Genomic DNA, 15,554 nt, shown 5'->3' with positions numbered 1-15,554 from the left:
GTGACCCCTGCCTCACACTAGTAGCTGTGCTGTCCGTTCGGACGGACCACGCATAGGATGCTGCGAGCGAGGTAACATGAAAGTCCACTGATCGATTCTGACTGATCGCAGTTACTGGATTGATTGTTCAGGAAATTGTATTGTTAATGGGATCCTTAACCACTTCCCTACCCTGGTCATTTTCACAGTTCAGCTCAGCTCTGATTACTTTGGTAATAACTTTATTAGTAATTATCACAACTAAATGATCTCTATATTGTTTTTTTCAGGACAAATTAGGCTTTTTGTGGTTGATATTTGTTTTTAGTAATTACCTTATTTTCTATGCATTTTAAAGGAAAAATAAGGAAAACAAGTGAATAAATACACAATTTATCCACTTTCATAAACTGTAGCCTTAAAGAGACTTTGTAACAAATTTTTCAGCCTTAGTTCTTCTATCCTATAAGTTCCTATGCCTGTTCTAATCTGCTCTGGCTTACTGCAGTCTTTCCTAACTGCACTGTCTCTGTAATAAATCAATGTATCTTTCCTCTGTCCTGTTTGTCGGGCTAAAGCTTGATTGTGTGGAATGTGCAGGGCTGCTTGTGATTGGTAGAAGCGATACACACCCTCTGCAGGCCCCCTGCATACTATGAATGACTCACACACTATGCTTAGCTGAGCCTATTAGAAGCTGGTTAGTTTGTTTGTAAACATTGCCTAAAACTGTTAATTACAAGCCAGGATTGCAGCAGAGAGTGGCAGAAACAGCACAGAGGGGCACAGGAGAAAATAATGAATAGAATGGTATGCTTTTTATTGTAAGAATATTAGAGTACAGATTCTCTTTAAAGGAGTTATCAGGCTAAATAACAAAAATGAGGTTTACTCACCTGGGGCTTTCTCCTGCCCCTTGCAGCTGACTGTACCATGTCGACCGCTCTGCTCCCCGCAGCTGTCCCGGTGTCTCTGCACCGTGCAGCGAGACCGGGACAGCAGCGGGGAGCAGAGCGGTCGACGTGGGATCATCGCCACGTGGTCCGCGGCGCACTGCCCAGGCGCAGTAGTTATGCACCTGCGCAGTGTACTGCGGACCATGTGGCGATGATTGACATCGGCGGCTCGCGCAGGCGCAGTAAGGCCGACTCCGCGGTCGGTCTATGCACTGTGCAGCAGGACCGGGACAGCGGCGGGGAGCAGAGCGGTCGGCGTGGGACAGTCGACTGCAAGAGGCTGGAGAAGCCCCAGGTGAGTAAACCTCATTTTTGTTATTTAGCCTGATAACTCCTTTAATATAAACAGTTCTTTTGTACATTAAACCCACACATTTTATTTGTCTATCCATCCTTTTTATTTAAACAGTTCATTTGTTTTGATAATGTATTAGATGTAACAATTAAGTAATGTATACAATCTGCTACTATCTGCTCCTGGAATGTGTATTTTACACGTGTTTACTAATTAACTCTGCTAATAAATTCCCTGGGAGGAGGAGAGGGGTTTGCTGCCATTCCTTTATTTTTCCCTGACCTGATAACATCACTATAGAGTTGTAAACAGTGTTGTAGGGAGGAGAGTGCAGAGACTTGTTTTCACGTCATAGGGACAGGAAGTGGTTAACGGTTACCTTGCTCCTAATTTAAATTTCAAAATGATGCCCTGTTTGTCTGTGGGGAGGTGCGCAAAGGTTTACCGCACCTCCCGTGGTGGATTCTACGGTTCGCCCGCTGTGCCTCCCGCTGCCTATTTCCTGGTTGTCGCACTTTGACCTGGACATACTGCGCTGCGCATGTGCATTGGGCTGCCTGTGACCACGCTCGCCGGTGGAGCGTGCACACACCGGGTATTATTTCATGCTGGCAAGCACATATACAGTATACTGGTTCCCGGCGAGCACGGTCAAAGGCAGCACGATAGGCCATACTGCACAAGCGCAGCATCTCCAGGCCAAAGGCCAGGAAATAGACAACGGCAGCAATAGCGGACAAACAGAGGAAGACACCAGGCCAGGTGATCTGTACGGAATGTTCGTTACTGAGAGTTCTATGCAGAGAGGGAGATACTGCTTGCTTGGCAGTTGGAAACAGCTGTTATTTCCCAAAATGCAACAAGGTTCACAGACAGGAAACTGTCAGGACCATGGTCCTGACATCACACTGTGCGTGGGGTTTCACCACATTATCAGCCATACTGACACCCTTTACATAGTTACATAGATATTTAGGTTGAAAAAAGACATACGTCCATCGAGTATGTCCATCGAGTATGTAAGTACAACTCCAGCCTGCTCCCTCCCATATCCCTGTTGATCCAGAGGAAGGTGAAAAACTATTACAAGGCATGGTCCAATTAGCCCCAAAAGGGAAAAATTCCTTCCCCGCTCCAGATGGCAATCAGATAAAATCCCTGGATCAACATCACTGGGCATTACCTAGTAATTGTAGCCATGGATGTCTTTCATCGCAAGGAAAGCATCTAAGCCCCCTTTAAATGCAGGTATAGAGTTTGCCATAACTAACTGTGGCAATGCATTCCACATCTTAATCACTCTTACTATAAAGAACCCTTTCCTAAATAAATGGCTAAAACGTTTTTCCTCCATGCGCAGATCATGTCCTCTAGTCCTTTGAGAAGGCCTAGGGACAAAAAGCTCATCCGCCAAGCTATTATATTGCCCTCTGATGTATTTATACATGTTAATTAGATCCCCTCTAAGGCGTCTTTTCTCTAGACTAAATAAACCCAGTTTATCTAACCTTTCTTGGTAAGCGAGACCTTCCATCCCACGCATCAATATTATTGCTCGTCTCTGCTCTGCACCTGCTCTAAAACTGCAATATCTTTTTTGTAATGTGGTGCCCAGAACTGAATTCCATATTCCAGATGTGCCCTTACTAGAGAGTTAAACAGGGGCAATATTATGCTAGCATCTCGAGTTTTTAACTGTTGATCTGTCAGAGAAAAGGTAAACATTTTTCATGGGAAAGGGGGCATCAGCTACTGATTGGGATGAGGTTCAATCCTTGGTTAAAGTTCCTCTTTAAAAGAAGCGCACGCGTATGTGTAAAAATGTACGCAAGCACAGAACCCTAAACTGGTCTCTCTCCAGCTCCCGCTATACTCTGAGAGGTCAGCTCTGTGTGTAGGGACGCTTGTCGCTTATAGATGTGACCCGTATCTGGCGACGTTTGGAACAGCACTCAGTATAGGCAGCGGACTGGAATACGTAATGCGGCAATCGCAGCCAGCCTGGAAGTCCGCAGAGGATTCTATGTGTGTAAAATATCATCTCATCCCCATGAAATATATAAATAAGCGAGCGGATTGTGTGTTCAGCAGCTGTTCATTCGGTGCAGTGGCGCGCTTTACATCATTCTCCTGCACGGTATAGATGCGCGGCGCCGATCGATAACGCACGCCTCACCTGGGGGGATTGTGTCTATATTTAGCTGCGCAGACAGAATGAGTAAGTAGACTCCAGCAGGGCTATTTATTATACAGGAGCTGAAATCTATTTCCAGGCTCTCCAGCGGGATTTGTGCCTGATGCAATATTAAAGAGTCACTCCGCTGCTGAGAGTCACGTCCCGCCAAGACAGAGGCGATCCAGCTCTACGGGCGCTACTATTTCACCACCGGCGGTTTATTCCGGACGTCTACTGCAATGGCGTTCAGCCGAGCAACCCCCTCTTCTGGCGGAGTCCAGCACTCGAAACGGGTACAAATAAAAATGTGTCTGTGTCTTTAACTATAGCCCCCCCTCCAAATCAAAAAACACATTTGTACTGTAACGCACTACTGATATTACTTACCCCAAACATGTCTTAGAAACCCCCAAGTTTTAAGAAACTATGAAGTGAGTCTAAATTGCAGTTTTTATGTAAAGCACTATAGGTAATGCTAAACAGCCGCATCCCCGCGGCAAAACGAGGGGTTTATCCCCCAAATCCCCTCTGCATAATCCACGACTTTCTTGGTCGTGCATTTTGCTGCCCATGGAGGCAAAGCTTTCAGCTGCAGCTCTGCCTCCATGTGCGTCAATCTGCCCGCGGATCTCCACCTCTCCCCCGCCCCTTTCAGTGAAGGCAAATTGAGAGGGGCGGGGAGAGGCGGCGATCAGCCAAGAGGCAGAGCTACAGCCATAAGCTCTGCCTCACCAGGAAGCGCTCCCCGAACCTAGCAGAGGGGATTTGGGGAGTATAAACCCCTCGTTTTGCCGCGGTGATGCGGCGGTTCAGCATTACCTATAGTGCTTTACATAAATAGTAGTTAAAAACAGGAATTTAGACTCACTTCAGAGTCTCTTTAACCATTCCATAAAGAATAGTGTATTTAGCAAGATTCCACCCCCAACAGGTGGTGCTGCTGTAGCCTATTGCCTAGTCTGCCTACGTGTAAAAACAGCCCTGCTGGTCTGGGACTATTCCCTCCTGCAGCACGCCACTTCCCCGCACTATCTGTTACTATCGCTGTAATTCTCGGGGTCACAGAGGGGGCACTGGGGCAGCACACCACTTCCCCGCACTATCTCTTACTATCACTGTAATTCTCGGGGTCACAGAGGGGGCACTGGGGCAGCACACCACTTCCCCGCACTATCTCTTACTATCACTGTAATTCTCGGGGTCACAGAGGGGGCACTGGGGCAGCACGCCACTCACCCGCACTATCTCGCAGTCCACGTTGAGGTCTGCTGCCACAGCTTCGATCTTCTCTCGGCAGACGGAGCCCAGGCTGGTCATACCGTTATCCCAGTACTTCTTCAGCATGGCGAGGTCGTGGTCGCTGAACTGGGTGCGGTCCTGCAGCTGCCAACACAGAAACACACAGCTATAGTATATATACATTTCTACATGCGTAATATATCCTTCGCCCTCCCTTAGGCAGGGGTCACACTTGGGAGAAATGCGTGCGCTTTGCTGCAATGTGCAATCTAATGCGAAAGCGCACATAATGTATCTCTATGGGCCTGCCGTGATTTCCGGAAACATCTGCGATTCTGCATTGTGAGTACGGAAGTGTACACCTAGGCTGCGTTGCGCTGCGTTCTTATAATCGCATGTGTTTTTCAGTCACAAATCCCTTTTTAAAATAATGAAAATTGTGATGAGCTGTATAGAGTGGTGTGATGCGATTTTAGAAAATAAAATCGCAAATCACTGCTTCACTTACTGAGCCATGTGTTTGTAAAATCGCACACAAAAGTGTGATATAATGCTATTGCATTGCATTTTCTCGAGGTCAAATTGAGGTCAAATCCCAGGAGACCTTGCAACTTCCTGTTGAAGGAATTTTAGCCAATCACCAACCAGAAGGGAAATTCAAATGCATATATAAAAAAAAAATCGCAAGTAAAAATGCAAACATATGATTTTAAAATTGCACCATATGTGATTTTGAAATCGTCTTGCGTTTGCGATTGCGCTTGGCGATCTCCAGTGTGTACAGGCCCTACATGCACTTCTTGCCGCATGCGATTCCCATTCCCAGTTATTACCTGAATCGCAGATGGGTCCGGAAATAGCGGCAGGCCCCTAGAGAAGACAACATTTGCGTTTTGCATTGCAGGAAATCGCCTGCGCTTCCCCCCGGTGTGACCCCTGCCTCACACCTGATGATGGGACAATTACTGGTGGCTGGATATTTTACTGGTTAAAGACCAGCCTCTTTCTGTTCAGTAAGCCAGCATCTATTCAGTAAGGAGACCTTGGGCAAGACTCCCTAACACTGCTATTGCTTATAGAGTGCTCCCTAGTGGCTGCAGCTCTGGTGCCATTTACCAATGTGCCGTGCGCTCTAAACTTTAATTTAGGTCTGTGTCCCTACTGAACAGTCACAATATGCATACATAGATACAATTTTGGTTTTCTTTTTTTTAACAATCTAAACAAATATCCAGCTGAGCTCACACTGTGACATATTTCATTTCCTGGGTAGCTGTCTCCTATAGGCTGTCTTTGGATTGCCACTTCTCCTTTTAAACAATACCAGTTACCTGGCAGCCCTGCTGATCTTTCATGCATCAGTAGTGTCTGAATCACACACCTGAAACAAGCATGCAGCTAATCCAGCCAAACTTTAGTCAGAAACATCGGATCTGCATGCTTGTTCAGGGTTTATGGCTAAAAGTATTAGAGGCAGAGGATCAGCAGCAGGACAGCCAGGCAATGTGCATTGTTTAAAAGGAAATACATATGTAAGCCTCTATATCCTTCTTCATTCAGATGTGCTTTAAAGTTATTAATTATTTACAGTATTTAAGTATGTATATAGCACTGACATATTACGCAGCGCTGTACAGATTATATATAGTTTTGTCACTAACTGTCCCTCAGAGGGGCTCACAATCTAGTCCCTACCATAGTCATATGTCTATATCATGTAGTGCATGTATCATAGTCTAGGGCAATTTTTAGGGGGAAGCCAATTAACCCACATGTATGTTTTTTTTGTTGGGGGGGGGAGGAAACTGGAGTGCCCGGAGGAAACCCACGCAGACACAGGGAGACCATACAAACTCCTTGCTGATGTTGACCATGCTGGGATTCAAACCGGGCACCCAGCGCTGCAGGGCAGGAGCGCTAACCACTACACCACCGTGCTGCCCCATTAATGTGCATTAATGGTTGTAATAAAAATAAAGTATATTGCCTCTGAATTAATAATGCACCATCTGTGATCTCCTAATGTCTTCAGTGATACGATAAGTAGAAGTTGCCAATGAGATACTACCCTCTCTCCCTGAAAATAAGACCTACCCTGAAAATAAGCCTTAGATGGAATTTTGAGCATGCTTGAAATATAAGCCCTACCCCGAAAATAAGCCCTTGTCGGAAGTTAAAGAGGAGGAAGAGGCAGCCAGTAAGTGGGGACACAGGGTGGCCCGCGGAGAGGAAGGGAGGGAGAGGTCGGGCTGCCCTCCCCGCGGCTGACTCCCCCCTCCATTACAGCGCCCACACTCCTTTAGCACCCAGGGCACCCTCACCGATTAGTAATTGCAGCCATAAAGTACTTTCCTGTCAGTAAATGGCTTCTGAGAGCAGGAAAGAGAGGAAAAGGGTAATTAACTCAGATTTGAGCTCAACCATAATCCAATGTCCAGTGTTGCTGAGCAGTGACAATGAAACAGTAAAAACGTAAAAAGTAGAAGAAAAAAAAAAAAAAAATATATATATATATATATATATATATATATATAAAATAAAACTGGGGGATATCTAAAAAAGTAATTTTTGGAAAAGGAGGATAGATATAATTATTTTATCTCATCACTTTATTTTCACCTCGGTTGTCCTTTAAGGCTTCTTGCACGCAGGGACGTTACAGGCGCACGTTAGTGCAGCCTGTAACGCTCCCCCAACGCACAGCAATGTAACACAAGTGGGCTGTTCACACTGCCCACGTTGCGTTACATTGTAACGCAGCAAAGTGCTGCATGCTGTGCGTTCTCCGCGGCTAAGCCGTGTTAGACTGTTTGCACATGCTCAGTCATGTTGGGGAGGAGGGGAGAGCGGCCAGGCACATGGCTAATTAATATTCACTGCATTCAGTGACGTGCAGTGTTTACTTCCTGGAGCGGCCGCTCTGTGCGGCGATTGGCCGGGCGAGACCACGTGATGCCGCATGCGTCCAAGAGTACGTATCACGGACGCCAAAGTGAGCTTCACAACGCGGCTCACTCCGACGTCCACACCAGAGAGCACCAGGCGATGCGTTAGGGGCACGTTATGTGCCCTATAACGTCCCCTAAACGCAACGTCCTGGTGTGTAACTAGCCTAAATGCGAATGGTGAACAGCCCAAGTTCACTGGGAACTGTCCACCTGTTTGGGCCATAACTACTGGCTTGGAGCTTCTGGGAAGGAGGCGGTGGAATTGTTAGGAGCGGCTGTAAGATGGTTGCAGCTGTCGGCAGATGAGCGTTTGGTGACTGTCAGGGGCCGGGGATGCCTGGCCAGGTCTGGAGGAAGATATTCAGTCAGTGATTATGTCCCGCTGTCTCTGATCCGCTTTAGCAGTGGCTGTTCTCAGTCACATCCTGGCGCCTCTGATCAGAGCAGGCTCATTATTACTTAGCATTGGGGGATCAGAGGTAGGGCTGTGGGGGGTCTCCGCACACAGACTGCCTCACATTCCTCCATATCAAAGCCACGACACACTGGAGCTGCAGTATCTGCACTACACAGAGACCACCGGCGCACAGTACAGCTACCGCCGGAACCCCCCGCCGGGCAGGAATTAGTCGCTGCATACGATAACCTGTCCTCTGTGAGGAGATATTAATGTAACCTTTACCTGAAAGCCTCATCTATAAATGAGAGACTCTTTCCTGACATGAAAGCTCCCCTGCTGCCCCTACGCTACGGGTGGAGTCTGCTAGAAACCACAAATCACTGGAGTTTCTTTTAGAGCAAATTTGCTACTCATAACAGAGCAATTTCTGGAGCGATTTTAGGGACTGTGTATTTGGCCCTTGCATGCCCGACTGTAAGGCCTGGAACCCACTGAAATCAGCAAATGCAAAACGCAACCGCTAGCGTTTTGTCTGAGCGGTTTGCAAGCGGATTCATACGCGTTTTTGGTTGTGTTTTGCAACATTGTATTTTTTTCCCCAGCGGGTGCCTAGCGTTTTGCGTTTTGCGTTTTTATCCTGATTGGTCCTGTGAATTATTTTTCATTTTGTTACAGTGTGCTGAACTGCAAAACGCTAGCAAAACCGCTCAGTTTAGGTTTTGCTGAGCGTTTCTGCTAGCGTTTCAATACTTTACATTGAAGCGCTAACGCTCCCAAAATGCTGCAGGTCCTGCGTTTGCGTTTCTGGGAAACGCAAACGCTCCTGTGGAAGTTGCCCCATCCATTAACATTAGCCCAGCGTTTTGGCAAACTGCTAGCGTATCGCAGTGCTGCCAAAACGCTGCCAAAAGCGCTCCTGTGGGTTCCAGCCCTCACTGCTGTGGAAGTGCGATTGTGAATGGCAATAATTCCTGTGGAATCACTGCCATAGGCTTTCATTAGCCTGGCGCTTTTGCACAAATTGCTGATGAGACTTCTCTAGTGGGCTCCAGGTCTGGGACTCACAAGAGCGCTTTCAGAATCAATTAATGCTGTCTAGGAATCGATGGTGATACCAAAAGCGCTTCCCTGCTGAAAGCGATTGGCCGCGATCACAATGTAGCTCCGCATGCAACATTTTCACAGCGATTTCATGAGGGAGAGCAGAGCCCAAAATCACATTTTTAAAAACATTTTGCAGGCGTAAGTGGGTCCAGGCCTAATGCGAGGTACACACGGTGAGATTTTATGGCAGATTTCCTGCCAGATCGATTATTTCCAACCTGTCCGATCTGATTTCCGATCGATTTTCCATTCAATTCTATGGAAAATCTGATTGTGTGAACCTATCAAAAGGGTTGCTTCAACAATTATTTCCATCTCATTGACGGGTACATATTATTTCGGCGCTGCTCAGTTCGGTGCGGGGAGAGCCGAATGACGGCTTTCACCGCTGCCGCTAAACTCCGAGGTGGCGTTAAATACTATTCACCCTCCGAGTTGTCGCAGCTTGAAGGGATATTTAATTCGGGGTCTGGCAGCTGCCATAGCCCCGAATTACTGCTACATGGGGCGCGCATCATAGCATTGCTGCTATGAACTGATCCGCTCACTGACCATCATTAAAGTGGATCCGAGATGAAAAACTAACTATAACAAGTAACTTGTCTATGTATCTCATCTAAAGTTTAGATAGTTTACACAGCAAATCTAGCTGCAAACAGCTTCAGCAGAATATGATTATTTCTTCCTGTGATACAATGAAGGCAGCCATGTTCTGTTTGTGATTATTACACACAGGCAAAGCTGCTCTGCATCTCCTCCCCTCAGCCTGTGAAAACTTCACTGCCCTCTTTTCCTCCCTCCTCCCCTCTGCCTCTGAAATCTCTGGCTAGTAACCCCTCCTCCTGCCCAGACTGAGCTCCCATAATCCCTTACTACATGGGTCTCAGAGTACCAAGGCGCTGGAGGAACTGTGGGCGGGTCTTGTTTAGTTTTTAGGGAATTAGGGTATTAAAACCAAAAAAAAAAGTATTTGGCTTGAGGAATGTCGTATAAACTATATGAAAGGAACACAACTATGCAATGAGTAAAAGTTTATCTCAGATCCACTTAAACACATACTCATTTGTAGAGGCTCCCCCTAGTGGCCATCTGTAGATTCAATGATATCAGGATGGATACAGAACCAGCGCATATAAATTATTGAATTGCGCTGACAAACCTGAAGTATGCTGAGAGAGAAAGTACAACCTGTGTAAATAATGATCCAGTGGCTTCCCTCTACCTCAGCAGTATCTATTTGAGGCACTTTTTTCGCTACAGGTACTCTTTAAAGAGACACTGAAGCGAAAAAAAAAAATATGATATAATGAATTGGTTGTGTAGTACCGATAATTACTAGAATATTAGAAGCAAAGAAAATATCCTCATATTTTTATTTTCAGTCATATAGTGTTTTTTTATAACATTGCATCATTCTCTAATATTTCCAGTTTCCCCACTACTCAGCATTCTAAATGATTTTTACAGAGCAGGCTGTGAACTTTTGACCTATCCTGAACTGTTCTCTGCAGAAGAAAAAGCCTGACAGGTGAGATAATAAACTTCAGATAACAGAGCTCTCTGCGACTTTGAAAGTCGTGGAGCTGAATGGCTTGTTTTGCACAGATAACAACTAGTGTGTCTTAACTCTTCCTGAACTGGAAACAATTTTAGACATATATTTCTGCTCCCAATGTTTCATTTCTTAGTTGTACTACACATACAAATTATTATATCATAATTTTTTCTTCGCTTCAGTGTCTCTTTAAAGAGACTCCGTAACAAAAATTGCATCCTGTTTTTTATCATCCTACAAGTTCCAAAAGCTATTCTAATGTGTTCTGGCTTACTGCAGCACTTTCTGCTATCACAGTGTCTGTAATAAATCAATGTATCTTTCCCTTGTCAGACTTGTCGGCCTGTGTCTGGAAGGCTGCCAAGTTCTTCAGTGTTGTGGTTCTGCTATGAACTCCCCCTTCCAGGCCCCTCTATGCACACTGCCTGTGTATTATTTAGATTAGAGCAGCTTCTCTCTTCTCTCTTATCTTTTACAAGCTGGATAAATCGTCCTCTGAGCTGGCTGGGCTTTCACATACTGAAGAATTACAGACAAGGGCAAAGCTGTTTGCAGGAAGAAAAGAGCAGCCTGAAACTTCAGTGCATGAGAACAGGGGGAAGAAACACACAAATGATCTCTTGAGATTCATAAGGAAGGCTGTATACAGCCTGCTTGTGTATGGATGTATTTTCTATGTGTGGACATACTGTACATCAACCTACTTCCTGTTTTGGTGGCCATTTTGTTTGTTTATAAACAAACTTTTTGAAACTGTTTTTAACCACTTTTAATGCGGCGGGGAGCGGCGAAATTGTGACAGAGGGTAATAGGAGATGTCCCCTAACGCACTGGTATGTTTACTTTTGTGCGATTTTAACAATACAGATTCTCTTTAAGCCATTGCATTTCAGATGTAACACATACTCTTTTCGCTGAGCAGAAATATTCCATGTAAATAAACAGGGATTGGGTATTAAAGCTCTACAAATGCTATTTTATTAAACTCACTCACTGTTCTCTTGCGCGAGCATTCGGTAATCCAAGGCACGCTGAGGTTCCCTGATATCTGCGGAGAGAGAGAGAGAGGGGAGGGGCTGTGAGATCGGACGCGATATTTATGTAAATAGCACGAATCGTCCGGCCGCTGCTTAGTCTAATCCCGCGGATTGTCGCTCCTCGCCGCCGTGCAAATAAAAAGGCACAATAGTAATAAATTCACAGATTAATATAAATGTAAATTCCCTCTGCCGGGAGTTGCGGCCGCAGCGGTCCGGCCGCCGTGTATCGCGTTCCATTCCTGGACCCGTCTGGGTGTCATGGCGGCCGATAATCTGTACTGCGTGCAGCCGCAGGAAATTATATTGTGGAGACTATTTATTCAGATTCCACCAATGGTCACTCTAGTCGCCCGCCGGAAATATCACCCTATATAAATTAGATGAATTGCGGGGGTGGTAGCCGGGCGTGAGCGGTACAAACAGTCGGTTGGGGTGCCTGTGGGTTGGATGACATTGACCTCGCTGTGCGCAGTAATTTTTTTCTTTGTCAGGAAAATACCGCGATCAGCATTTTCCGTTTTGGGGGGGGGGGCAATTCTGAAAGATTTTTCCACATGCAACCATTTTTCGGTAATTTTACGAAAGTGCGGTAAAAAGTGTGGAAAATGCGGTAAAGAGTGGTATTTCAGCGGTTAGCATGCAGTAAATAATAATAGTCTTTGAATGTCTTCCATAAATTAGTCTTTGGAACGTGTTTTTTTTTTTTTGGGGGGGGGGGGTGTATTTGATTATGCAGCAAACTATGGAAAGTTTATCTATAGCAGGGCTCTCAAACTCGCGGCCCGCGGGCCATTTGCGGCCCTCAATACAATATTTTGTGGCCCTCGCCGGCAAAAGCTTCCTTATAGTTCGCTTCAGTGCTCCCAAGTAATCAGCCGCATCCCCGCCGCTAAACGAGGGCTGCAGAGCCCCCAAATCGCCCGGGGGGCAATCCGCCGGCATTTCCTGGAAGGGGCAGAGCTTTCAGCTTCAGCTCTGCCCCTCCGGACGTCAATCGCCGTACGGATCACCGCCTCTTCCCGCCCCTCACTGTGAAGGAAGAGTGAGAGGGGCGGGCAGAGGCGGCGATGCGCCGCGATTGTGAAATTCCTTATGCGGCCCAGCCTCATCCTGACTTTGCCTTCTGCGGCCCCCAGGTAAATTGAGTTTGAGACCCCTGATCTATAGGCATCCCCTATAAACAAAATCCAGTTAATATTTGGAGTTTTATTTCTCCTATTCATTCCTATTGCACAGCCTGAATAGGAACTCCACTTAAACAGGAATAGAAACTGAATAGGAACGCCAATAAAAACTGCAAAATGCTCACAAATTGACTTTACCGCCAGGCACAGGCAGGTCTTAAAGGGGAACTGAAGAGAGAGGTATATGGAGGCTGCCATGTTTATTTCATTTTAAGCAATACCAGTTGCCTGGCAGCCCTGCTGATCCTCTGCCTCTAATACTATTAGCCATAGCCCCTGAACAAGCATGCAGCAGATCAGGTGTTTCAGACTTTAAAGTCAGATCTGACAAGACTAGCTGCATGCTTGTTTCTGGTGTTATTCAGATACTACTGCAGAGAAATAGACCAGCAGGGCTGCCAGGCAACTGGTATTGATTTAAAGGAAATAAATATGGCAGCCTCCGTATACCTCTTACTTCAGTTCCCCTTTAAGGTGGCCACACACGATACAATAAAATTATCAGATTAAATGGCAATTCGATAAATATGATCGGATCTCCTGAAAAATCGAAAGCTTTTTTTTTTCATTCAATTGAAAAATCCGATCCCATTTCCCATTTTTTTTTTGTTTTTGTTTTTATCGATCCGGAATGCTGGAAATTTTTCTTCAATTTTTCAAAATAAATTTTTATGGTGTGTGTCACATTGTCAATTTATTAATATACACACCCTAGCAATTTTCTCAGAGTTTCCAATAATTTTTATCATAATTGGGGAAAAATTAAACATACAGTAGGTGTGTGGTACATTGGTCATATTTTTCAAATGTTACAATCAGTCAGAAAAATTGATTGCAATTCTTGAATTGAACAGATATTTAAAGAAATTGTATGGTGTGTGGCCACATTTAAACTGATCAGCAAATTATGTGCTAACATGCCACCTGTTTTCCATGAGCATTGTAAACTTCAGTAAGGGCACGTTTCCACTTGAGCGGAAACCGCCGCGGGGAAACTCTGCCATAGGGTGCAATGGTAAAGCCTGCCGAATCGCTACCGCTAGCGATTCGGCCGGCTTTTCCATCCGAATCGGCGCGGGAGACTGCTGATCCCATAGCCGTGCATGGCACGGCTGAAGGGATTCGCCTGCTTTCCCCGCAGACCCGGAAGAGCCGCTCAAGTGGAAACGCGCCCTAAAAGAATGCTAAATACTGCACATTTTATGACCTGATTTACCACATTCGGTAATTTATAACTAAAATCTAGCAGAATTGTAAATTGAATTAACCAAATGCGGTAAATTACCGTGCATGCGGTAAAACAGACGCTAACCCCACCAGAATTGAGGTGATCCTGGGGCAGACTAGGCCAGGCAATAGGGAAACATTTGCATCATAGCAAACTCACATAGCTGTTTTATTATAATAATAATGGCAGTATTTGTATAGCGCCTTTCTCCTGTCGGACTCAAAGCGCTTGCGAGGCAGCCACTAGAGCACACTCAGTAGGCAGTAGCAGTGTTAGGGAGACTTGCCCAATGAACTCCTTACTGAATTACTGGCTTACTGAACAGGCAGAGACGAGATTCGAACCCTGGTCTCCTGTGTCAGAGGCAGAGCCCTTAACCAGTACACGATCCAGCCACCGCTGCTGGATGGTGTACCCATTAACGGTACAACCTCTAGTACGATTGATCGGATACCGTTATTGGTGCCAATCAATGATGAATGATCGCTCTACCGATCTGAATTTCAGAATGATTCTTTTAGGCTGGTTTCACATATAGGGCTCGATTTACTAAACCGTGATAACTCATATCATGGCCGTGCTAGCGTTTTCGCATGCAATTGCGAATTTCCGCATGCAATCGCGAATTTACGAAGATGAAAACGATGGCGCGGCTGTGATATGAGTTGTCACGGTTTAGTCAAGCCCCTAGAGCAATGCATCATTTTGCGGCAGGAAACCCTGGAGCAAGACGATCGCACCGCACCATTTCCATGTGCACATTACCCCAAAGTAGAGTGCGTCAACAGGATAATATGCATATCTCCACCCCCGAAGAATGACGTGCTCCCTTCCGAACAGGAAGTAGGTCACTGTTTTCCGTATGATCAGCGCCTGCGTGCAGCACCGTCACCGCAACAATCGTAGATTGATAATAGATTGTTGCGGTGCCATAGACACCAATGCAAGTACATGTTGCGCAGTACCGCTTGGCAACGCACTGCAGAGTATGTGTTGTCGTTGTCACTTCTGATCGCGTTGCACCGTGGGTAGAGCGGCCAGTCTTGTAGAGACTGGCATACCACGACGCACTACAAGTGTAAGGGGCCTTAAGGTCCATACACACGTCAGATTTTTTTTTAAACGACACGTCGTTTGGATGTGCCGTCGTTCAGTTGTCCGGACATCAAATCGGGCGTGTGTACAGTCCGTCATTCAGCTGATAAGACTGGTCTTGAGTGATCCGCCTGGCAGACGACTGAACGACGGGACGTCCAAACGACGGGTCGTTTAAAAAAATCCGACATGTGTATGGACCTTTAAGGTGAGTACACACTTCCAACTTTACGCCTGATTGTCTTTTAAACTAGTCGTGCAAACAACAAGACGTTCAAATGTCATGTACACACTAAACAACAAAGTGGCTGATATGCTAATTTACCTAATTTACATGACGTTTAACCAACTCTAA

The 15,554-nt window shown here is 45.8% G+C and overlaps 1 protein-coding gene across 5 annotated transcripts in view; it reads right to left on the bottom strand.

Moving 5' to 3' along the window:
- The window catches only part of HDX (highly divergent homeobox), a 98,121-nt gene that overhangs the window by 42,523 nt on the left and 40,044 nt on the right, over positions 1 to 15,554 (bottom strand). For all 5 annotated transcript variants that reach the window (XM_068249259.1, XM_068249262.1, XM_068249263.1 and 2 more), the window contains 2 exons: positions 11,647 to 11,700; positions 4,643 to 4,789 (listed from right to left, as the gene is read on the bottom strand). In XM_068249259.1, the coding sequence (XP_068105360.1) occupies positions 4,643 to 4,789; positions 11,647 to 11,700 (201 nt within the window). The remainder of the gene's footprint in view (positions 1 to 4,642; positions 4,790 to 11,646; positions 11,701 to 15,554) is intronic.

This window comes from Hyperolius riggenbachi, chromosome 8, assembly GCF_040937935.1.
Source record: "Hyperolius riggenbachi isolate aHypRig1 chromosome 8, aHypRig1.pri, whole genome shotgun sequence".
NCBI lineage: Eukaryota > Metazoa > Chordata > Amphibia > Anura > Hyperoliidae > Hyperolius > Hyperolius riggenbachi.
This window is presented reverse-complemented; position numbering and strand designations above follow the sequence as displayed.